Source organism: Pichia membranifaciens, assembly GCF_001661235.1.
Source record: "Pichia membranifaciens NRRL Y-2026 unplaced genomic scaffold PICMEscaffold_2, whole genome shotgun sequence".
NCBI classification, from domain to species: domain Eukaryota; kingdom Fungi; phylum Ascomycota; class Pichiomycetes; order Pichiales; family Pichiaceae; genus Pichia; species Pichia membranifaciens.
In genome coordinates, this window is record NW_017566983.1 from 1,192,937 (window position 1) to 1,215,250 (window position 22,314).

A 22,314-nucleotide genomic window follows, 5' to 3' on the forward strand; every position below is an offset into this window, starting at 1 on the left:
AAACCACCGAAGCAATGTCACAGCCGGGAAAGAAATGCATGGGCAAGCCCTGCACGAGGCGCAAGAAGGAAAGATCAAGAAAGGGTTGTCAGACGTGCAAAAAGAGAAAGGTGAAATGCGATGGTATGTGTTCCCACGGATAAGGAAAGCCAGACCTTGTATCGACTACAGTTGACTAACAGTTTTCTACTCTGCTATGCGGATGTTCCGCCATGTGCTTGCAGAATCACATCCTTCATGCAAGCATTGCACGCGGTTGGACCTCCAATGCTCGTATGACTTGGTTTACCGCTGGGACGAGGAGGCTTTGCAGAATGGAACGACATTCGGAAGATCAAACCAGTACAAGAAGTCATATCTTCAGAACAAGTACGCGGACTTTATCAGCGAGAAAAGAAGCTCTGCGACTGCAGCTAACACATTTGACTACTTTCTGAAATCAGAGACCTCTAGCCTCATCAAAAAATTGTCGAAGCAAGCCATCCCGTGGGCAGACATCAAAAACAACGTCTACTTTGTGAACACCACACAGCGGGACTTTGATAAAGACAAATTTGACGGCACTCTTGGAAAGTCGTGCCAGAACATTGCATCGTCACCTTTGATGCACGTCATGAAAACGATGCTAATGGACGACTTCTTTTTGAGCTCCCTGGAGCAGAGTGAGGAAGGGGAAGACTGTTCTGTTTTCACCAACGCTGGTGCGGTCGATTTGAGCAGAGAAATGGACGAGATGGATTTCTTAGCATTCCTCGAGCAAATCTCTTTGCGAGATATGTTGAAACCCGGCATGGTGTCTGACGAACTTGCTCCTCTTGCCGAATCAAGCGCATTGCCTCATATAAACATCAAGTACTCCTTGACAAATCTCAACCTGCAGTCGAACTACCACTATAACAGACTCACATCATTCTCCCTGGAGGAGCAAAAACTGATATCATATTTTGTTGACGTTGTCTGTCCGACTTGCGTGTGTTACTCTCATATCAAAAAGTCGGCTGTCAACATCAATCCCATATATTTAACAGATGCGATCATACCAGCTAGGCAGTGGGAATCGAATCCCTATTTATACTTGATAGTGCCTCTAGCGTTCAGACATGAAATTGTGATGGATGCAGTAATGGCTACAAGTGCTTCTCAGCTTTCCTCAGCAGGAAACAAGTCTTTTGAGGGTCTATCGAGGTTCTATACGGAAAAGGCGATTCGACAACTACCTGATCTAATAAGAGAAAAGCAATGCCTGCACGCATCAAACTGGGACGACATCTTGGCTACAGTTCTTATGCTGTGTTTCAACGAAATATCGTCGACTACAGACTCCATCTCTGTATGGATGATGTATTTGAGTTGTGCCAAATATTTTGTCACACAGGTCAACACGTTGGATGCCTCCAGCCCCTTGGCAAACTTCTTTGCTCGTTATTTTATCACACATGAGGTAATTGGCCAGACTGCACTTATGGAAAACAAGGATGAGACATCCAAAGACTATTCTGCCAATGAAATAGCTGTACAAGTCAGCTCTTCTATAACTGACACTAAGGGAAAAGATGAGTTTATGAAATTTATTTTCAGGCAGGGTATAGAGGGCGATCTCTACTTGAAAACGCTGAAGGACAAGGACACTACAATAAATGTTGTTTTTGGTTGTTGCCCATATCTAATTTGCCTAACGCATCAAATTTCCCAATTTGCTGACTGTTATGAAGGGTTGGCATTGGAGACAGCAGAAACAAGGCATGAATTCGAGTCGGACATTTCTTCCCGTAGAGAACAGATTGTGTTTGAAATTCAGAACCTCAATCAAGAAGTTCAAATCACAGAAAACGATGACGATGAGTCTGAGATTAATATAAAATGCATTGCAGAGATCAAAAAACTATCGACATTGATTTACCTGTTTATCCGGATTGACTTGGAAGGAGTGTACCAGGAAAACGGTGTTGTAACAAAGCAGTTTCTTATCAATAGAAGAGAGATGGAAAAAGCCAAGTCCAAAATATTGGAGCTACTTGATTTGTTACCAGAATTGTCCGTGACATTACTTTGGCCAATATTTATCTTAGGGGTAGTCGCAACAAATTATGAGAAAGAAAGGTGGTTTGTTTTAGACAAATTGAACAAGATTCAGACGATTAGAGAATCGACTAGCTTGAAAGCTGCTCAAGAAACTATTCTGGCCGTATGGAAAGAAGTAGATCTTGGGTTGAGAGTGCTAAGGTGGAAGGATTTGGTAAATGAAAAGCGGGAGTCATTAAGTCTTGCGTTGATCAATTGATGCTCTGGTATTTGATACTGAGATATTATAAGTGATGCAAGCGTTTTAGAGAAGTTATTTGACAATAAGTTCATCAGCACAGCATCAGCATATCCCCACCAAAATCACCACTTTTCGGATCAAATTGCGTGCCTGCTAATTATTGTTTAGAATTATTAGTTTTTATGTTGGAATGATTTACAAGATTTATAAAATATCATCATCAAGTCTTGCGGCTGGATTGTTTTCGATGAAATCTAGATTGACTTTGTGACCCAACAACTCTCTAATATTACTAACTCCATACTTAATCATTGTTGGTCTTTCTAAGGATAGACCCCATCCTAGGACTCTCATATCCTTTGGCAATCCCATTGGTTCCAACATTTCTGGTCTGAACAAACCAGAGTTACCGATTTCGACCCATTTCCCTAGACCTTCGTGCCATGAGAAAATCTCCATGGAAGGCTCGGTATATGGATTGTAGGTTGGTTTGAATCTTAAGTTTGTCACTCCCATCTTTTCAAAGAACTGTTGCATGAAACCAATTAAGTCACCCAACGTGAGGTTATAGTCCGCAAAGACACCTTCAACTTGGTGAAATTCAGCCAAATGTGTTGCGTCGACAGCTTCGTTTCTGAAAACTCTGTCGATGGAGAATAATCTTGTCGGTTTAGGATCCTTTGCCAACTCCTTCAACATTCTAGAGGAAATTGCAGTTGTATGTGTTCTAAGAACCGTACGAAGCGATTCTTCAAGGTGCCATGGATATCTATAACCAATAGAACCAAAAGCACCATCTTGGTGGACGGCCTTGATGTTTTCTAAGTATTCCTTATCGCTTGGAGGAAGAGCAGTAGCTGGGTCTTTCAAGTAGAAAGTATCTTGTAGATCTCTAGCCGGATGTTGTTGTGGGACAAATAAGGTATCGAAGTTCCAGAAACCGGATTCCACGTACTGGTTTGATGGCATTTCTGAGAAACCCAAGGAGAAGAAGATTTGTCTGAACTCTTCTCTGACTTTGTTCAAAGGATGTAATGCACCTGAATGTGGCAAATCACCTTCAGAGTTGAAGTTGTATGGTTTGAAACTGGCAGACTTCCAAGAACCAGATAAAATCATGTCTGCTGTGATATCCGTTTCAAACTGCTTGATTTCTAGCGCAAACTCAGGTCCCTTTTCGATGGCAAATGAGAAGAACTTTGTAGGAACAACCAACTTTCTCTTTTTCAAGTCTGCCAAATCTTTCTTGTTAGATAAGGTTCCGGTCTTTACAATTTCCTTCAACTGTAAAGCTGTGGAATCGTCGACTTCAGCCGGACTGCCGACCTTGGCAATAATCTTGTCACCTTCCTTACCGATCCAGCAATTTTTGAACGCACGACCTTGCGCAACCTTACCGTTTTTGCCCATCACGGAATCAACGTCAGAGACTTTCAAACCCTCGAGACTTTCAATGACCTTGTTCAAAAGTCTGTATTCATGGGAGCCGTGCTGGACAATGTCCTCGGCTTCTTCGGTTAGCTTGTACACTTCGTGTTCCGTGGTCTTGTAGGAGACCATTGCTCTGGCAAGCAGGGAGTTCAACGCAGCCTGGATTTGCTGGGAATCTTCATTTGGAAATTCCACAGTGGAGTCGGGAATGCTGCCCTTGGCGCCCAAGACCTTCAAGATGTTTAGTTGTAAGTCAGACATTTTGCTGTTTCAGGTCTGTCCTGTTTCCTTTTTGATGACTCAACGTGTCAGATCTATCTTGTGTTCTTCTTTCTACGCCTGAAGGCCTGAGCCAGCGTTACTCAAGGGGAAGAACCTGTCTGATGAAGGAGGATGAAAATGCGAGTTGTCGAGCACATGTAATCGGGGCTTACTGAACAGCGTCCCAAAGTGGCAGCTGCTTACGCGATAGGAGACAAGAGCTTCTTCAATAGAAGGCAGGATACATGTTTCAGGGAAGCAGACAGCGATAGAGGCAATGTTCTACTGTAGCAAAGAAGAGGCCTTCAGCGACAGAAGACGCCGACCAAGGAAGCACGAAGAAAGAAATCAGATATGAACTTCCAGTCGGAAACGTTGGAAGAGGACCTGTTGTGTGCCAGAAACATTACAGATGCCGATCTCGAGGCAGAATTCCTTAACATGGAGAGAGCCAGGGCTGAAAGGATGAAGGACTCGAGTCCTAGCAGTCTTTTAAACGGCGCCAGCAGTATAGACACAGACTCAAAGGATGTGCATCCATGCCGATGGAGCGAGTGCAAGACGTCTTTTCGTGAGCTGGATGATTTGGTGCAGCACATCAACGAAGACCACGTTGGATCAAAGAAGTCCAGCACGGGCGCAGAATATATATGCAAGTGGGAGAATTGCTCCAGGAAGGGGACTCTGCAGCACAGCCGATTTGCGCTTTTATCACACATACGGACGCATACGGGGGAGAAGCCGTTCTATTGCATACTACCGGAGTGTCTCAAATCGTTCACGAGGTCCGACGCCTTGCTCAAGCATTTGAAGACTGTGCATGAGGTGGAGTCAAACAGTTTGATGGACTCGTACGAGACGCTCAACAACAAGCTGATTGGCAGCCTGCACGAGTTCCAGACCAAGAATGAGTTCAGAATCGATCCTAACCTCAGCGGGAAGAAGATAGCGTCGAATGTTGAGAAGAGAATCAGAAACGAGTCACCCATGAGACACGAGAACCTACTGGACTCGTACCATCAAATGAAGAAAAGAAAGACTACAGACAAGGTGGTCGACCAGAAAATCTTGAACCACTTCAAGCTGAAAAGCATAAAGTTCAACCCGCCAGCACTTGAGGATATAACGGAGAAATCCAAAGGGGCCTTGGAAATGTATTCTTTGAAAAGGGAGGAGCTGGAAAGTGAGGGAAAATTAGCGTCTGTGTCTGATTTGGCAGACATTGACGACCTATCGATAGAGCAACTACGCTCCATAATACACAACCAGACAACCTATTATGCAAAGTTGATAAGGTTACGGAAGCTCTTGGATGCCGAGCTTGTGAAATACAACAACTCAGCGAGGTATTTCTGGCTAAAGAAACAAATTTTGTTGAACCAGATGCTAGTCAACGAAGAATCCACGATCGAGAAGAACTGAGCGGGAGGAGAATGTATACTGGACGTTTTACTATCTTATTTCGTTAAATATGATTATTTTTTTCCTTCTAGACTAGACTAGCATGTATAATAATCAGTGGCACAGATAGAAGAAGTAAGAAATTTTAAGAGAATAAGATGGAAGAGTAGGGAAAGAAAGTAAAAGCGAAGGTAAGGTACATTCGAAATGAGTCAGAAAACAATGGAAAAGAAAAAAATGTAGAACTTTTTTTTTTCAATTACCTGGCTGCCTAGCTCAGCTTTCATTGCTGAACTTGACTGCGTCAATTGGGGTATAGACGTTATCGTAAAGGTAGTTGATTGCCTCTCTACCTATTAGACGTCTTGTGTCGACGTGTCTGGAGGTGAGGTCGTCAATTTTGGTGACACCCAAGAGTCTCATGTCCATCACCAACTCATCCTTCAAGATCTGGATCAACTTTCTGACACCATCTTCACCGTAGGCGGAGTTTGCGTAGAGGAAAGGTCTACCGATTCCGACACCGACCCTGACGTCCTTACCACCGATGGCCACGGCCTTCAAGATGTCTGTACCTCTCTTCACACCACCGTCGACAAGGATCTCAAAGTCTGGTCTCAACTTGTTCAACTTCTTCAAGACAGGAACAGTTTCGGCAAGCAATTCGATTGGAGGTGGAGCAGTATCTAGCTGTCTACCACCGTGGTTCGACAAAACGACACCTTGACAACCAGCGTCATAAGCTTCGATGACGTCTTCCACGGTCTGCACACCCTTGATCAAGACAGGGAGATGGGTCCAGGACTTGACCTGTTTGATGTCCTTCCAACTGACGGAACAGTCGATGAAGGAGGAAAGGGCCTTTGAGGCACCGCTGTCTCTGTCGACGGTGTCACCCAAGTCGACGTCGGTGTCGTTGACAAACTTCATTCTCTTGTCCTTTTCTCTGTTTCCGAGCGATGGGGCGTCAACGGTGATGAAGATCGCCTTCATGCCCAATTCCTCAGCCTCCTTGACCATTTCCCTGGCGACCTTCCTGTCCTCGTTGATGTACAACTGGAACCACTGGGTGGCGCCTGGAACTCTGGCATCGGCGATCTCCTTGAGTGACATGGAGGACAAGGTTGAGATCATCTGGATGACGCCTTCCTTCCCGGCGCCTCTGGCAATGGAGCACTCACCTTCCGGATGGCCCAACTTGGCTAAAGCGGTGGCGGTGACGTAGAAGGGCACGCTGGTCTCGGAGCCCAACAAGGTCGAGGAGGTGTCGATCTCCTTGACGTCCACACAGACGCGGGGTCTGAAGTAGACTCTCTGGTAGGCGTAGTGGTTTTCTCTCATGGAGATCTCGTCGTCCGACCCGCACGAGTAGTAGGCCCAGGCGTCCTTGGGAAGGATGTTCTTGGCCACCTGCTCGAAGTCGTAGGAGTTCTGCATGTTCGAGAGCGGCGGCTTGTTTTCGATGTACTCCAGACGGGTGGCCTCGTCGTCGTCGTCGACGGCGTAGTCGGAGGCCAACTTCGGAGCCTCGCCGTCGAGGACCCCCTTGAACTTGTCCGGAGGCAAGAACTTCTCGATCGTGCCCTTCGGGTGGAGGTTTTCGTAGAGCATTGTGGCGTCGTGGCCGCCGTGCTTGAGCAGCGGCGCCTGTCCGCCGGGGTGGTTTGGCACGAAGTCCGTCACGTCGTAGACCTTGCCGTTCACCGCCACCCAGCAGTCCGACTTCGAGCTGTGCTTGACGAACTCGTCCACGGAGACGGTGCCGGCTGTCTGCGCCGACGATTCGTTCGAGAACGTGTCGGACACGGCCCCCCAGTAAACTCCGGACGACACAATTGCCGTCAGCGCTGCAAACGAGTACGTGTAGCCTGACCAGGACGCCTTGTCCACCTTTGCTGTCCCCGAGAGTGTCCTTCTCTGCACCCTGGCGGAACGCCCCAGCGGTGTCCGCACGTTGAGTGTTCTAGCCAGCTGTTTCCTCAACATTGTGTGTATCTGTGTATCTGTGTATCTGCGTATCTGTAGCTTGCACAGTTCCCGTTTCTCGCGTCCTGCTGTCTTGCCACCTACACGCCTTTCTCGATGCCTCACCTGCTGTCCCTTCCACTTCTTCTGTTTCTTCCCCTGGTGGCCATCCGGGGCTACTTATGGCCCCATCCCGGTGTGCCACACCGTGGAGAAACATCGGCCAATGGCAGCTGACCGAAAGGAGACCCGATAGCCAGCGGGAGAGCATCCCACGCTGCCCTTGCCATCCCGCGCGGGATGCTGCTGCCTGGGACCGGGCGCGCGTGGGATGCCCCCGCGGGGTGCGTTTTTGCGGGGAGGGCTCGGCTCCGCAGGTCCGAGACCGATCTGGAGGCCCAATGCGGGTGGGACTGGCGCTCGGCGCTGGGGCCGCAAAAGTGGTGAGGCGGTGGCGCTGAAGCAGACGGGGCAGACGGGGCAGATGGAGGCTCTGCGGAGGACGGAGAGACGGGAGACGGCGGAGGGAGAGGGGGCGGAGAACAGACGGAGAAGAGACGGAGGAGAGACGGAGAAGAGACGACACAGAGAAAAAGCCATGGGACAGTCGAGCGGGAACGGATTTGTGGACACAGCGCTGTTTCTCGTGACGCCGACGGGCGGCAGACATCGGGTGGTGGTGGATGCCGGGGTTCTCGGGGACTACGGGTACGGTGCAGACGAGGCGGGGCAGTTCAAGGTGGGCGACCTGCGGGAGTACGTGTTTGACGCGTGGGACACGGTTGTGGGCAGCACGGAGCCGCTGGAGCGGCCTGCGAGCGTCGAGCAGATCCAGCTTCTGCACTTTGGCAAGCGGCTCGACCCCAACGGGTGTCTGGGCACGCTTGACGTGGAGACGTCGCCGGTGTTCCATCTGCTTGTGAGGGAGCCGGCGGCGGCGGCGGCGGCGGCGGCGGCGGGGCCTCTGGGGCGGGTGAAGAACCCGGTGAGGCTGCTGCAGTCGGGGGCGGGCGTCCGCGTGAGACGGGCAAACGAGCCGGTGCCTGCGTTCACGGCGACGCACGCGAGGTCGGCGTCCAGACGGTCTGTGCCGACGGCGGAGAAGACGAGCGTGTCCAGCCGCCAGCGGGCGCCTGCGACGGCCACGACGGTGCCCACGGCGCCTGGGGCGGCGGCAGGCACCTCGGAGCACTCCTGCTGCGCCGTCATGTAGCCCCCCTACGCCTACGCCGACGCCTACGCCTACACTTTTCTATACACACAGGAACGTAATACCGATATCCAGACCCCCCTCCCTCCGCAGGCCTCGACACCGATACGCGCCACGAGAGCACGGAAATTCTCCTTTTCAGAACGTGTCCGTGCCAGACACAGACCTTATCGCAGGTGCCCTCTGGCCCCTGCACGACATAGCCACCGGCTCGAGCCACCGATGGACCAGCACGACCTAGACCTGGCAGACAGCAAAATTGACAAATGCTTCTCCGTGGTCGAGTTTAACCTCAACAACCACACCCCCCAGTTTGCGTCAAACGTGCGTACCGCTCCATTCCGCCACACAGCGAACCTCTCACCTGTGCATCTACTAACACCACGCCGTCCCCCCTTTCCCCACAGTTTGCAATGGAGTACTACATCAGGAAGATCCAGCGGTGCGGCCAGTACAGGGTCGCCCACCTGACGTCGTTTCTCTACGACACCGACCGGATCAGACACATCGTCGACCACATGCCGCTCGTCTCCCCGACGCTGCACGACCGGCTCTCGGAAAACGTCCTCGTGTGGCAGTGCTTGTCGCTGGCCCAGGTGCACGACATCGTGAACGAACTGCTGCTCTCCTTCAGCGGCTCTTCGGCGAGCGAGGGCTCGTTCAACCTCGTGGTCATCGAAGACCTCGACGAGGCGTTCAACATCGGCTCTTTCGAAAACTACATTCTTGGTATGTGTGGCCCGACACGACGCGAACAAGAAATCCCAAACATGAGTACTAACACCACTTCCCATCCGGCAGCAGGCAAGACGATAGTCAGTATCATGCGAACTATTCGCAAGCTCTCCCAAACATACGACGTGACGTTTATGGTAAGTAGGAACACAGCCCCACACTGCCGGACTCTCCCTTTGCTCTTCCCGACCCCAACAGATACTAACATCCCTCCACAGTTAGCCCAGCGCAAGGCGAGAATGAACTTCAACGTCAAGCACGTCGCCCGCATGGTCCGCAGTATGCTCGACACCCAGGTCCTCATCAATGGGCCCAGAGTTCTCGTCGACTGTGTCTACGACAACGTGTAAGGAGCGTAGCGTTGCAGCGTTGCAGCATTGCAGCACAAGTAGATAAGAGAGTGTACACCATGTATGTAATATAACCGAAAGCGGCAAGCCGCCAAAATTCATGTGCGCACGTGACACACAAAAGCTATTATGCGCCTGGCTTCCAGATTAGGAACGGAGTGACTGCGAAAAGCATGTAGCAGTAGAAGGACGCGCAAGACGCGGAACCCTCACACCTCAGGCAAAGAAGAGAGAAATGAGCGGTGCGGTTGTCACCAGGCGAGCGGGGGAAAAACGAGGGTGGGATTCTGGGAGGCCCCGTGTGGGCGAGAGTGCGTGCAGGCCTCTGTGAGGGTGTGTGTAGTGTGAATTTTTCTTGTTCAGTTTGCTGAGATTAAGACAGGCAACTACAGTAGGTGTGTGAGCTTGACTTTAACCAAAAAAGCTGTCTGATTAATCAACTCGACACATTTGATATTCATACACAATGAGCGAATTCCAACCAGTTGTTGTCGTTGACGGTATGTTGCATTAGACGAGAAATGAAAGGGAAAGAAGAGAAGTGAAAGTGAGAGTGAAAGTGAAAACGACCAAGTGAAAACCAAGACAAACTCGAGGAGAACGGGCCAGAGGAAGAAGATACCTGACCCATGTGGCAGGATGAAGCTAGGAAAGATGAAAAGTGGCGACATGCCCAGAAGCTGACACGTTTGAAAGCGTGCAGTGGAATATGCATACGACAAGAGAGAAGAGAGTCCAGAACAGCTCGAACATACATGGCACGAAACAGCACAGAAACTTCTCTTCCCACACCTTGAACCAAGCTCCAGCAGGGACATGAGTACTAACATCATCACGGCTTTTTCATGCTTGCATGAAAATTTTATCTTTTCATTTTCTACAGGTAAGGGTCATTTATTAGGTAGATTAGCATCTATTGTTGCTAAGGAGCTTTTGGATGGTCAAAAGATCGTCGTTGTCAGATGCGAAAGCATGAACGTCTCCGGTGAGTTCTTCAGAAACAAGTTAAAGTACCACGACTACTTGAGAAAGTCCACCAACTTCAACCACAGAAGAGGTCAATTCCATTTCAGAGCCCCATCCAGAATCTTCTACAAGGCTGTCAGAGGTATGATCCCACACAAGACTGCCAGAGGTAAGGCTGCATTAGAAAGATTAAAGGTCTTCGAAGGTGTCCCACCTCCATACGACAAGAAGAAGAAGATTGTTGTTCCACAAGCTTTGAGAGTCTTGAGATTGAAGCCAGGTAGAAAGTACACAACCTTGGGCAGATTGTCCTCCTCTGTTGGTTGGAAGTACGAGTCCATCGTCGACTCCTTGGAAGAAAAGAGAAAGGCCAAGGCTGCTGAATACTACGCCAAGAAGCTCTCTGCTGCTAAGAAGTTGACTGCTGCCAAGGCTACTGTTGCTGGTTCCGAAGCATCCGAGAAGTTGGCTGCTTTAGGTTACTAAACTAAATTGTGTAATTTAAGTATACTCAAACGATAGTGAAGAGTTTTCTCTATACATAAAACATGAAATTTTTAATTTTAATACAAGAAACTCCCCCAGGGCCCCAATTCCGACGCGTCGATGCCAGGACACCCCGAGCCACGGAAAAAGAAAATTTCACTTCCGAGCCAGATCAGATCCGGTCCGATCTGGCAGCTACGCAGATAGAGCTACGCAGATAGTGAGCAGCTCCAACTACATCTACAACCATGCTGACAACAGCACGCGGGCAGCCCACCGGCCACCGTGAAGGAAACGGCTTTTTCATTCCGACAGCCTTCTGTTTCTGCCGCCCGGTAGTCTACATCGTCCGAGAAAACACCGCACAGCGTGTCCGGGCCACCGATCTGCCCCCATCGCAGCGTATCGCAGCGTATCGCTGCAAACCCTGACACGCACCCACGCACCCACGCACGTACACACTGTAGTGTAGACATCTCCGCCTCTCCCCTCCCCGTCGTGGCAAAACAAAAGGACTTGTCCTTCAGATAGTATCTGTGGACGGAGGGAAAGTGCCCCAGCTGGGAACCGCCCCTCGCTTCCCCTCCCGCAACTGACCAATGGGAGCGCGGCGCAGGCGCCCCGCGGAGTACGTAAGCTCACCACACGCAGACCGCGCCGTCGTCCGGGCGCCGCTGTGGCCGTTCAGACGCGTGCTGCCGTTGCGGCAGACGTGCCAATAAGCGCGGCGGCCAATTCGCTCAGGTCAAAAACTCGTCGACTGCTCCTTTATTTAATTAACGGCAATTTCCCGCATTTCTCCAAGTCGACAGGATTTAAGGTGCTCGTCTCAGGCCAGCTTGTTCTCTTCCATCCCCTTCTCCCTCCTTCTCTTTCTCCCTCCTTCTCTTTCTTCTCCTTTTTTTCTCCCCCTCCTGTAGTTTTTGCTCCTTCTCTTTTGATTTCTTTTCTGGTGCAGGTGTCTCCAAGAGGTATACTATATAATATTCTTTAGAAGCAACAAACATGTCTGGCGAAAAAAAGCTCCAATCCAACTTCTGGACTGATTTCCTTATGGGTGGTATCTCCGCCGCAGTCTCCAAGACTGCTGCTGCACCAATCGAAAGAGTCAAGCTTTTGATCCAAAACCAAGATGAGATGCTCAAGCAAGGCAGATTGGCCAAGAGATACGAAGGTATCGGCGAATGTTTCTCCAGAACCGCCAAGGAAGAAGGTATTGTTTCCTTCTGGAGAGGTAACACCGCTAACGTCATCAGATACTTCCCAACCCAAGCTTTGAACTTCGCCTTCAAGGACAAGTTCAAGAAGATGTTCGGTTTCAAGAAGGACGAAGGTTACTGGAAGTGGTTCGCAGGTAACTTGGCTTCTGGTGGTTTGGCCGGTGGTACTTCTTTGTTCTTTGTCTACTCCTTGGACTATGCTAGAACTAGATTGGCCAACGACGCCAAGGCTTCCAAGGGTAACGGTGAAAGACAATTCAACGGTTTGTTCGATGTCTACAAGAAGACCTTAGCTTCCGACGGTATTGCTGGTTTGTACAGAGGTTTCTTGCCATCTGTTGTTGGTATTGTTGTCTACAGAGGTTTGTACTTCGGTTTGTTCGACTCCTTGAAGCCAGTTATTTTGGTTGGCTCTTTGGAAACCAACTTCTTGGCTGCCTTCTTGTTAGGTTGGGCTGTCACCACTGGTGCTTCTACCGCTTCCTACCCATTGGATACCGTTAGAAGAAGAATGATGATGACTTCTGGTCAAGCTGTCAAATACAAGGGTGCTTTCGACGCTTTCTCCCAAATTGTCGCCAAGGAAGGTATCAAGTCCTTGTTCAAGGGTTGTGGTGCTAACATCCTGAGAGGTGTTGCCGGTGCCGGTGTCATTTCCATGTACGATCAATTACAAATCATCTTGTTCGGTAAGAAGTTCTAATAAGCAACTTAACTGAGTGTTGATTTTATTGACTCTTTTGTCTAATATCATCTGTCTGTTTAAGTTATTTATTCCATTTCTTTTATTATTATTATTTATTATATAAGTATTTGTTTATATATTTTGCTTGATAATATCCTAATGAATATTTATTATGAATTAAAATTTTCGGTTCTTGAAGGGGAAATGGGAGGTGGAAAATAACCGAAACTGAAGAAAAATGAAAAATATGCGGAACTGGAAAAGGAGAGGTTGAAAAAAATATCCGTCACGTCCGCCGTGATAGCCACAAGCCTTGCCTATCTCGGACAAGTGGCTGGTTTGTTCCTAATCTGGCATGTTATCAACCACCGTTTTCCCCCACAGTGCTTCCTTCTTCCAGCCTCAATTCGGTGAATCTGTGACACGACAATGTCCTCCTTAGCACCGTATCACGCTAGATCAATCGAGAAATCAGCTCCCTCTCTTCCTCTCCGATATATAGCACCCGTGGCACTCGATCTGCCCCCTTCTTATCTGCCTCCGTCTTTTCTTCGTCTCCTTTGACTTGCCTTCCTTTCACCCCGTCTCATACACACGCACAGGCAAACGCCAGAGACATGATTAATATAATGCACAACCCTAACGAACTGCTCAACAGGTTTGGGAACAAGGGTGGCAACACGCGTTCCCCGTCTCCGACACGGAAGACCATCAGCAGCTCCAACCAGTTCCGTAACCGCATGAGACCGCACGCTGCTCCGTTCGACAAAAGTGCAAAAACGCCCAAGTTGATGCCACTTCAAGACAGCTTCCGAAGCAAGGAGATGAAAGACGTGGCTTTTGAAGTCACTGTCGACATCGACGACAACGCTCAAAATTTACATCCGTTAGACGAACCTTTCATACTACGAAATGGGAAACCGATATACCCCTCAGACGCCTCTCCGACCCGTCTGAACAAGGCCGCAAGGACCTTGAGCAATGACATCAAGATGGAAGATGTGATTTCACTTACCAAGAGCGTTTGGAATCTAGCGCATTCCCTCCTGCTTGCGTTTTGGAACATCGACCTGTACTTCAACGTCACAATATCAGAAAACTCCACAATGAAGGTCCACATACCTACTTTGGTATTTTCCCTCGTAGTGCTAAGACTTTTCTTCTCTATCTCCACATCTGGGCCTCACGAAACATACAGTGCCCCGGTCAAGCACTCCTCATCTTCAAGCTCTTCTTTTGTCATATCTACACTCGTCCTCCTGTCAGCTGCAGCTTACTGGTACAACTACTGCCACCGCTCATCAGACAACTCTACTTTCGTTACTTCCCCTTCAAGCTCTATTTCAGAAGCAGCAACACTCACAGACATTATAGATAAAGCTGCGGCCATTCCAGATATAGAAAGTACATCATACAGTGACTCGGACACTCTAGTTAGCTCCACCAAAAGTCAACCAAATACCATATGGTGTGACGAAAGGCCCATCGCAGAGCACTTTGATGACAAGACAATCAGACTTGAAACAATATTAAATAGAAACAAAGTGCCAATCGAAAAAGATTTTCATCCCTTACATCGCCAAGAACACAAGCAAAGACACCCAAGAAGTAAACTAAAATTAAATTTACCTCTTGATAACATCAAAAGAAAAACTGATGATCCTGATCACGGGTTTCAGGAGATGACCAAAATAAGAAGACAGGAAATGCTAAAGGCATTCAATGCATGAAAAAGTTGTTATCTTAATCATTTTGTATGAATTAAGTATGTTTAAAAACAACAAAAAAAGGCTCTATATAAATTCTCTATCAGCTTTTTTGTTTATCTAAGGAATCGTAATCATAAAGTTTGACCTTGTATCTATCCATTTTCATATTTACGCCATCATTCGAATCAATCGTAACTACAGGTTGTCTAGCTTTTCCCCACGAAAGGGTATCGTTAAGGTCTAGTATCTTAAACCTTGGCTTTCTCTCTGTGTATTTGACATATAGCTCTTGGGCTAATCCATTTTGCTCCTCAGCAATTAATCTTCTAATCACAGTTTCGCATGATTGATGCATGAAATGCGTTTCATGTGTACTAATCATATAATCTAATGTGGAATCAATGTCCCTTATTTCATTGGTCATGGTGGAATAAAGTAATTCTGCAATGACAGAATTCGTAACCTTATACTCCGGCAAAAGTTGTTGTGCTTTCTTGTAAAATGCTGACAATAAATTTGAATGTTTACCCACCAAAATCAACGTGCAATTCATTATCGAATATTTGCTGCGTTTTGATATGCTTTCCGCTTTAATCAAATTTTCAGAAATATTGATGATATAAGTCAGTTCACTTGTTGAAACTTCACTAGTGTTCTTGGAAGCCGTAAATACTAATCTGTAAAGACTCATCAAATCCGATTCGTCTTCTATTTTATAAAAGAATGGAATATTACTATTTTCACTGTTTAGGTTTTCAATCTCTCTTTCTTCACCTAGCTTCCAGAAACCTAGTTCTCCCAATACTTCATTCCCTTGAGTTAAAATGTACAATAGCTGAATAATGGTTTTTATATCATATGTGAACATTCTTGTATATAGAAAGTGGTATGCAAAAGGTTTTACCAAATAATCTGGCAAAACTAGTTTTTGTTGATCCAATTGGAAAACTTCCTTGAATTCTGTCATGAATAGAGCTAGTTCTTGGGATTGTGATCCTGATGTATTTGGATTGGTAAAATATGCAACATCACAATACATCTGGTAAAACCTCATAGGTGCATCATTGTTTGGATTGGTTTTCATAGTAGCAAGTGAATCCACCATCATATTCCTTATTGAGGTGTTCTGTTCTTTTGCTATGATATCTTTCATAAATATTTCGAGTAATGGCGAGAAATATCTAACATCAAATCTCATCCATTTTGATCTTCTCGAATTTGGACTATTAGTTAAGGGATTCTCCATATCCAACCCAAAAAGTTTGTATATTTCCGAATTTTTGTTTAAAATCTGAGCATGAATATAACTGTGGATGTTTTGTGCATAAGGAACAGTAACCATAAGATTCCTCAATGAAACAAGAAAAAAACCCTTCTCATTTTCTGGGACTTCTTCAAACAACCTGGAAACTAAAGAACTTGACAGTTCGACATTAGATTCGTATTTTGCTATCACGGAAAAAGTGTCTCCAATTGATACACCACTAGCTGAGACCACATCATTAATATTCACAGAGTAATATGACTCGAGGTAGTTGCCTATATTGATATCCACTTTCCACTCAGGCTTTAATTGAAAGGACTCAGCAAGTTGATATAGTTTGTATAAGGTAAAAGGATTGAACATTTTTTTAACACATTGTACCTGGAAATATTTGAAAAGCTGTGAGAGAAGCTCTTCCTTTTCAGAACTTTCCTTCAAGGTAGTTCCAATAACTAGAGAATTTTTGAATAAAGTTGCCCATAGCTTGGCATTCACTCTCTTGCTTTCACTGTACTTGGTCACGTAATGTTTGAGAAGAGAGGCTGTAACATCTAACTGTTCCGTGATGGCATATTTATCATCTTTGAGCTTAACCAAATGTGTTTCAGACATACCCCAAAACTTCAATATTTGTTTTTTCCAACCTGGAATCAATGCACAAGCAACCCCTAATCCACTTATATGATTGATATCTATGATCTTTTCTATGTAGATATTGTAAAGTCTAAGTTTTTGTTCCATTGTAATAGAGTTTGCATCAAGATTATGCTTCTTCATAAAGCTAACCAATATTTCAAGATAAACACTACCGGTCTTACCTTTCACAATTGGTAGAACCTTTAGTTGAGCACAGATGTATTCAAAGCTGTTTTTGTAAACTTTGAACGTTGAAAGTATTTCTTTAGCAAAATATTCCCCAGTATCATAATCCGTGATAAGATCGAATAGTTCATTGGGGGTCAATAGGGTAACCGCTCTCAGTAAGAAGTTTTCCTCTATTGCTTCACTGTTTTTCATCTCAGGGTTGAGCTGACCTCCTGAGCATACATATTTTACTAAGCTAGGTTTTTGCTTTATCCAAGATTTGACTGGACTTTCACCATTGAATAAGAAGTTACATTTAATGAGTACTTGTATTAGTTTCTCTTTTTCTCTCTGACCCAATGTATCTATAATCAACTGAACTTCTTGTGCATCTATGCATTTATACATCTCAGTAGATCTATTGATAGTTTTTAAGTAATGGACAAAACCACTGAAATCACTCCCATAATAATCAAATATAGGTTTGATCTTAATTTCTTCAAACTCGGGTAGATTAAACTTTTCTTCACCAAGATACTGCATTAAATACTGGAACAAACTATTCTTCTGGTCTTTGATAATTAAAGCCTGTTTTAATACAGAAAAGCGGAAATAATTCTTTAACACTTGTTTCTCCGGTGTATCTGTCTTTAAATTTTGAAAGCATCTGATTGCTAATTTGATCACTGCAGTATCTCCTTCAGCCAATAGTTTATTGAAAAGCAAATAAAGAAGTTTTAGTGGTATTGCCCTATCATTGCTGACAAAGGGAGAAAGATCACGCATGAGCTCATCATTGAGACGCTTGCATTCCCATGAATCCTTAAGTAAGTCAAGTTCGTCAGGCAGAGAAGCACCATAAAATATTGTGAGGTAATTATATAAGGTTTTGGAGCTTATATGCTGAAAATACTCGGTTATCAAAATTTCATGCCAGGAATCTAATGAGAAATTCGAAGGAACTTCAATTTCAGCTCTTGTGAGTGAAGCCAAAAAACCACACAAATAAGATATGCTGTATTTTGCTGAAATTCTAATATCTAGTTTATTGTTCTGTAAGAGAAGATTGATAAAGCATTTGAAAGCTCTAAACTTATTCTGATTCTTAGGATATCGTTCATAAAGGACCTCCAAGTATTCGTCAACTTTCTTTTGATCATGTAAAGGTAAATAGAATGATTGTATTACTGATTTGATAATGGAAGTAGAGTATGAACATGCTATCCTATACATTTGCTTTTGCGTTAGAGGGTTGCGAAGGATGGAAATATGTGGTTCAGCATCTGGGAGAGATTCTCGATTGCAAAATAGCAAGTCATATTTATTTTGCACACTTAACTCAGAAGAAAGCAATTCTGTAAATCTATTAGTTACCTTGTCATTGTCTATTCTAATTTTTTTATAAGAGAGGAAGGTGAATAAATCCACAAACGACAAATCATCTATTGTTATCAACATTTCCTCTATTATTGGTTCTAATTTGCATACTATTTTATTGAACTTAGCAGGAGTATCGCATTCCTGCAAAAAAGAATCAAGAAGCAGTTTCAACTTAGGTATAAGGTCCCTCTTATCGTGGTGTTTGCCAAAATCAAATTTGAATTCTAACATCATTGAATTCATATGAATTGGAGGTACAAAAAACTCCTCTTTAAAGGGAGAAACAAAAAGATTAGACTGTTTGTTGCTAGTTAACTGCTCTCTATTTGTTTGTCTCTTTCTGTCGGTTTGTCTCGTCACTTTGTCATCTTCAGTTGGTCTCGTCAATGAAAGATCAAAGGTAGCCTTCGCTTTGTGAGAAGTGGAATAATTCAGATGAGCTGCATATTTGGCTTTCCGTTTTGAATGAGTGGATACGGATCTCACTCGCAATCGTAGCAACATGGCTGGTAAGTGTGCTTTGAGCTTGTAGAGATTGAGTAGGGCCAGATACAGGGAACAGGTGGACAATGGCTTGCGTGAAGCCGTCTACCTGCAGGTATTTTTGACGAACATGAAAAATTGAATTTGAGATGTGATTTACCTGAAAAGCGAAAATTTTAATATATTACAAAACTGCAACAAAGTAGCTAAACTACAGCGTATATGAGCAGCAAGATTTACTGGTGTAGACTAGAGAAGAGGTGATGTGAAGAAGAAGATAAATGAGGGATGAATGGAAAAAGAACGACATTAGCCTCAGTAAGCAAATTTAGCTAAGTGGAAATTCAACTCTTTTGCATGCTTAGGCGAGTGATAAGCGTAAAAGGTAAGATGCTTTCTCAAGGCCGGTTCCTTGTGGTTGTTCTGGGTTCTTATTCATTGCTCCAAAGTTTTCATTTTCAATATATTATACTTTTTATTTTATCTTTATTTTATTAGATGAAGGTTTTATAAAGTAATTTACAAAGTCTTGGATGGGATTTCGAAAACAACTTGCTTACCGGTCAACTTTTGGTAGATGGATTGGAAAGTTTCTAACTTGTAGTCAATGTTGTTGGAATCCTTGGAGTCTAAAAGAACCTTTGCGATCTTGTTACCACCGACCATGTATCTGACTCTCTTACCAACAATTTCAGTTGGGAAGACCAAGTCATCCAAGATCTTTTCGTGGACAGCAGTCAAAGTTCTGGACTTTGGTCTCTTTTGACCTAATCTAGAACCTCTTGCTGGCTTTGGCAAGATTCTTCTTTCAGCAAGGAAGACAACGTGTTGATCTGGGAACTTCTTTTCTAATTCTCTGGTTAATCTGATTTGGACCTTGTGGTATGCAGATAATAATGGAACTGGGACAAGAATGACAATAGCCTTCTTGTTACCCGAAACCTCAATCTCCTTAACGGACTTGAACTGAAGTGGTCTCAATTCAGCCTTTAAGTCGGAGTTGGCTTCTAAATCGATAAAAGCTTGAGCAACTTGTAATTCTAATTCAGTTGGGTTAGCACTTAGGACCTTTGCTGCAGCAGACATGATTGTTGGTTGTGGTTGTAGTTCGAACTTTCACTTCAAGCTGTGTTCAATCCTCTGTTTCTTAACCCGATGTAATGAATTTCCATCATATCAATGCGACGAAATCTTGGAACCGCTCAGACCCTCACTCTGTCGCTATGTGAAAAAAAATTGGCTGCCAGCGAGAAGCAGAATCCGGCTCGCGAATGCTGAGCAAAAGCGTTTCTGTGGGGTGCGCGGTGGCCATCCTAGCAAGAAACCCTTGGTACAAGCACGTGAGTTTTAAACCCCTTTTGCACAAACCCTCTAATGTTTACGTAATAGGGGGTGAGGACAGAAAAGTGGGAAAAAAAAATTTCGTGCATGAATTCGGTAGATGACCCTAACCGAACAACCCCACACAATTTGGCCACCTAGGTTACCCGTTTTCTTCTCTGGAGCCCCGGTTTGGGTCCGTTGTTTGCGCAGAAAATGTGATGTGATGCCTTTTGTCACATCTCGAACCATTTTCTGTTGTTTGCGCAAGTTCAACATTGGATCGTCAAGCTCGTTGTTGAAAATGTCCACGTCTGCCGCTCCCGTTGACCCAGTGGAGCAATCCAAAAAGTTGTGTGCATATGCTGCCGTGCAGGACAACCTGAAGCCACACCACAGAATCATTGGTATTGGATCCGGATCCACTGTAGTGTATGTAGCCGAGTGTATTGGCAAGATGCCAAACAAGGCGGAGTTTGTGTGTGTTCCTACGGGGTTCCAGTCCAAACAGTTGATTATTGATAACAAGATCCAGTTGGGAGGTTTGGAGGAAAACCCTACGATTGATATTGCATTTGACGGTGCCGACGAGATCGACTCCGGATTGAACTGCATCAAAGGTGGCGGTGCATGTCTTTTGCAGGAGAAGCTTGTTGCAGACTCGTCGGAGAACTTCATCATTGTTGCAGATGATCGTAAAAACACGGGTGTGTTGGGCAAGGGCTGGAAGAAGGGCATTCCGATTGAGGTCATTCCAAATGCGTACAACAAGATCATCAAGGAGCTAACGGCACTGGGTGGCGCTCCGAAGGTCAGACCGGGTGCTCCTGCAAAGGCGGGACCTGTCATCACCGACAACGGCAACTTTATCATCGACTGCGACTTTGGTGAGATTCCCGCTGCTAAGGTGGCGGACTTGAACTCGAAGATCAAGGCGATGGTCGGTGTGGTGGAGACCGGTTTGTTTGTCGGCATGGCACAGAAGGCCTACATAGGTAACGCCGACGGGACTGTCACCACGTTGACTGTTTGAGCCATGTATACATTTTCCGGCGTATGTATTTATTTCTCGATATATCTACCTGTCTATCTATCTACGTATATCTAGACTTCCTTCACAGTGGACGTCATTATCAGTGGTCGTATTTGCTTGATATCCAATCCAACAACTCTGGCAGTCCCGTTCCCTCGGTGGCTACGGTTGGTATAATTTTCCACTGGTGTGTCTCCAAGCTTTTAAGATCGAACCTGTCGATGATTTCCTGCGGATCGATGGCGCCTTCCAGATCCTGCTTGTTGGCCAAGATGACCATATCGCAATCTTTCAATTCCCTGTCCGCAAGGACTTTGTACAGCTCGGCCTTGGCTTTGTCGATTCTGGTTGTGTCCGCCGAATCAACTACAAACACCAACACGTCTGTTCCCGAGAAGTAGTGTCTCCAGAGGGCACGTAGCCGTTCCTGGCCACCGACGTCCCACGCATTGATCAAAATGTTTCTGTACTTGATCGTCTCGACATTGAACCCAACGGTGGGGACCGTATCTTCAGCGGAGCCCAGCTTCAGTTTGTACAGAGCAGCTAGGTACACAGTAAAAGGAAAAAGAGGAGGAGAAAAATGTTAGTATTCGTTCGTCAAGTCGAGCCCCTAATACCGTGGTACTCAAGCATAATTGTGTGAAGTTACGTACTAGTTTTCCCCGAGTTGTCCAACCCTAGCATCAATACTCTGAGCTCCGTAGGCGAAGCATTGCTGTCTATGGCCTGCTTCTGCAAGCTTTCATTGCTGTGTGTTCTAGATCTGTGTGCGTGGGGAGGACTTCGTCCGTCATCCTGCACGAAAGGTTGAAAAAAGAAAAGAAAACGGTTCTGGTCAGTATTCGACTCCTATGTCTGCGGGATAATTCCTAGCGGATCCAATCCAATTTTTTCGATGCGTACCTTCGAATCTTTTGAAAAACAGCTCCCCATGGTGTGTGGATTTCTTCAAAAAGTGGAACCTAGTTTGTTGAATGTCGATACGTGGCTAGATACCGTCTCGTGATGTCCCTTCTTACTTGGGTCTCTGCAACAAGATAAAAAGTCTCCTTTGGCTCTCCGCTAGACGCAACAGCTTCTACAGCACCACAACAATACAGCGGTTCGTTTCCGGTATTCTGCCCCGGATCTTACCGTGTCTGAAAATGGTCAGTTCTGCTCTTCCAGCCGTTGATCTCAAATCCAATCGAACCACCGGGAAAAAATAACGGTTCCGCGCACGTGATCGCACTGGGGCTGGATTTCAGCAGGTCGGCTGGCCGAGGTCAGCCTTGGCGAGAAGGGGGTAGGTTACGGTAAGGGATTTGCTGAAGAACAGTAGGTATAGCACAAGTGTTGATGATAG

The 22,314-nt window shown here is 45.8% G+C and overlaps 14 protein-coding genes across 14 annotated transcripts; 8 read left to right on the forward strand and 6 right to left on the reverse strand.

Moving 5' to 3' along the window:
• Positions 1 to 66: 66 nt before the first annotated feature.
• PICMEDRAFT_15501 (hypothetical protein) lies at positions 67 to 2,498 on the forward strand. The gene has a single exon (XM_019160854.1). The coding sequence runs from the start codon at positions 197 to 199 to the stop codon at positions 2,279 to 2,281; it is 2,085 nt and encodes a 694-aa protein (XP_019018684.1). The 5' UTR covers positions 67 to 196; the 3' UTR covers positions 2,282 to 2,498.
• On the reverse strand, positions 2,468 to 3,955 carry PICMEDRAFT_71629 (hypothetical protein; the record flags this gene model as incomplete). The annotated part of the gene is made up of 1 exon (XM_019163969.1): positions 2,468 to 3,955. One exon carries the CDS (start codon positions 3,953 to 3,955, stop codon positions 2,468 to 2,470), a length of 1,488 nt encoding a protein of 495 aa, XP_019018685.1.
• Positions 3,956 to 4,495: 540 nt separating this feature from the next.
• PICMEDRAFT_19531 (hypothetical protein) lies at positions 4,496 to 4,795 on the forward strand (the record flags this gene model as incomplete). Its single annotated transcript, XM_019162127.1, has 1 exon — positions 4,496 to 4,795. A coding segment is annotated over one exon (300 nt), but the record flags the coding sequence as incomplete, so codon positions are not given.
• Positions 4,796 to 5,632: 837 nt separating this feature from the next.
• PICMEDRAFT_31057 (hypothetical protein) lies at positions 5,633 to 7,342 on the reverse strand (the record flags this gene model as incomplete). The annotated part of the gene is made up of 2 exons (XM_019162673.1): positions 5,633 to 6,505; positions 6,650 to 7,342. 2 exons carry the CDS (start codon positions 7,340 to 7,342, stop codon positions 5,633 to 5,635), a joined length of 1,566 nt encoding a protein of 521 aa, XP_019018687.1.
• Positions 7,343 to 7,840: 498 nt separating this feature from the next.
• On the reverse strand, positions 7,841 to 9,004 carry PICMEDRAFT_15505 (hypothetical protein). Its single transcript, XM_019160855.1, has one exon. It carries the CDS (start codon positions 8,528 to 8,530, stop codon positions 8,024 to 8,026), a length of 507 nt encoding a protein of 168 aa, XP_019018688.1. The 5' UTR covers positions 8,531 to 9,004; the 3' UTR covers positions 7,841 to 8,023.
• On the forward strand, positions 8,645 to 9,886 carry PICMEDRAFT_116115 (hypothetical protein). Its single transcript, XM_019159814.1, has 4 exons — positions 8,645 to 8,855; positions 8,939 to 9,260; positions 9,341 to 9,403; positions 9,485 to 9,886. Exons 1-4 carry the CDS (start codon positions 8,754 to 8,756, stop codon positions 9,688 to 9,690), a joined length of 693 nt encoding a protein of 230 aa, XP_019018689.1. The 5' UTR covers positions 8,645 to 8,753; the 3' UTR covers positions 9,691 to 9,886.
• A 146-nt stretch (positions 9,887 to 10,032) lies between these two features.
• On the forward strand, positions 10,033 to 11,181 carry PICMEDRAFT_15512 (hypothetical protein). The gene is made up of 2 exons (XM_019160856.1): positions 10,033 to 10,116; positions 10,500 to 11,181. The coding sequence occupies exons 1-2, from the start codon at positions 10,083 to 10,085 to the stop codon at positions 11,066 to 11,068; spliced, it is 603 nt and encodes a 200-aa protein (XP_019018690.1). The 5' UTR covers positions 10,033 to 10,082; the 3' UTR covers positions 11,069 to 11,181.
• PICMEDRAFT_15513 (hypothetical protein) lies at positions 11,004 to 11,703 on the forward strand. The gene has a single exon (XM_019160857.1). It carries the CDS (start codon positions 11,131 to 11,133, stop codon positions 11,287 to 11,289), a length of 159 nt encoding a protein of 52 aa, XP_019018691.1. The 5' UTR covers positions 11,004 to 11,130; the 3' UTR covers positions 11,290 to 11,703.
• Positions 11,704 to 11,992: 289 nt separating this feature from the next.
• PICMEDRAFT_15515 (hypothetical protein) lies at positions 11,993 to 13,172 on the forward strand. Its single transcript, XM_019160858.1, has one exon. The coding sequence runs from the start codon at positions 12,074 to 12,076 to the stop codon at positions 12,989 to 12,991; it is 918 nt and encodes a 305-aa protein (XP_019018692.1). The 5' UTR covers positions 11,993 to 12,073; the 3' UTR covers positions 12,992 to 13,172.
• Positions 13,173 to 13,349: 177 nt separating this feature from the next.
• On the forward strand, positions 13,350 to 15,149 carry PICMEDRAFT_15516 (hypothetical protein). Its single transcript, XM_019160859.1, has one exon. It carries the CDS (start codon positions 13,603 to 13,605, stop codon positions 14,701 to 14,703), a length of 1,101 nt encoding a protein of 366 aa, XP_019018693.1. The 5' UTR covers positions 13,350 to 13,602; the 3' UTR covers positions 14,704 to 15,149.
• On the reverse strand, positions 14,783 to 18,634 carry PICMEDRAFT_10560 (hypothetical protein; the record flags this gene model as incomplete). The annotated part of the gene is made up of 1 exon (XM_019159688.1): positions 14,783 to 18,634. The coding sequence occupies one exon, from the start codon at positions 18,632 to 18,634 to the stop codon at positions 14,783 to 14,785; it is 3,852 nt and encodes a 1,283-aa protein (XP_019018694.1).
• Positions 18,635 to 18,767: 133 nt separating this feature from the next.
• On the reverse strand, positions 18,768 to 19,760 carry PICMEDRAFT_15518 (hypothetical protein). The gene has a single exon (XM_019160860.1). The coding sequence runs from the start codon at positions 19,697 to 19,699 to the stop codon at positions 19,133 to 19,135; it is 567 nt and encodes a 188-aa protein (XP_019018695.1). The 5' UTR covers positions 19,700 to 19,760; the 3' UTR covers positions 18,768 to 19,132.
• Positions 19,761 to 20,237: 477 nt separating this feature from the next.
• Positions 20,238 to 20,966, forward strand: PICMEDRAFT_58018 (hypothetical protein; the record flags this gene model as incomplete). The annotated part of the gene is made up of 1 exon (XM_019163270.1): positions 20,238 to 20,966. One exon carries the CDS (start codon positions 20,238 to 20,240, stop codon positions 20,964 to 20,966), a length of 729 nt encoding a protein of 242 aa, XP_019018696.1.
• A 21-nt stretch (positions 20,967 to 20,987) lies between these two features.
• PICMEDRAFT_116256 (hypothetical protein) lies at positions 20,988 to 22,056 on the reverse strand. Its single transcript, XM_019159815.1, has 3 exons — positions 21,966 to 22,056; positions 21,623 to 21,764; positions 20,988 to 21,512 (listed from the first exon to the last, which is right to left on the reverse strand). The coding sequence occupies exons 2-3, from the start codon at positions 21,651 to 21,653 to the stop codon at positions 21,067 to 21,069; spliced, it is 477 nt and encodes a 158-aa protein (XP_019018697.1). The 5' UTR covers positions 21,654 to 21,764; positions 21,966 to 22,056; the 3' UTR covers positions 20,988 to 21,066.
• Positions 22,057 to 22,314: the final 258 nt, after the last annotated feature.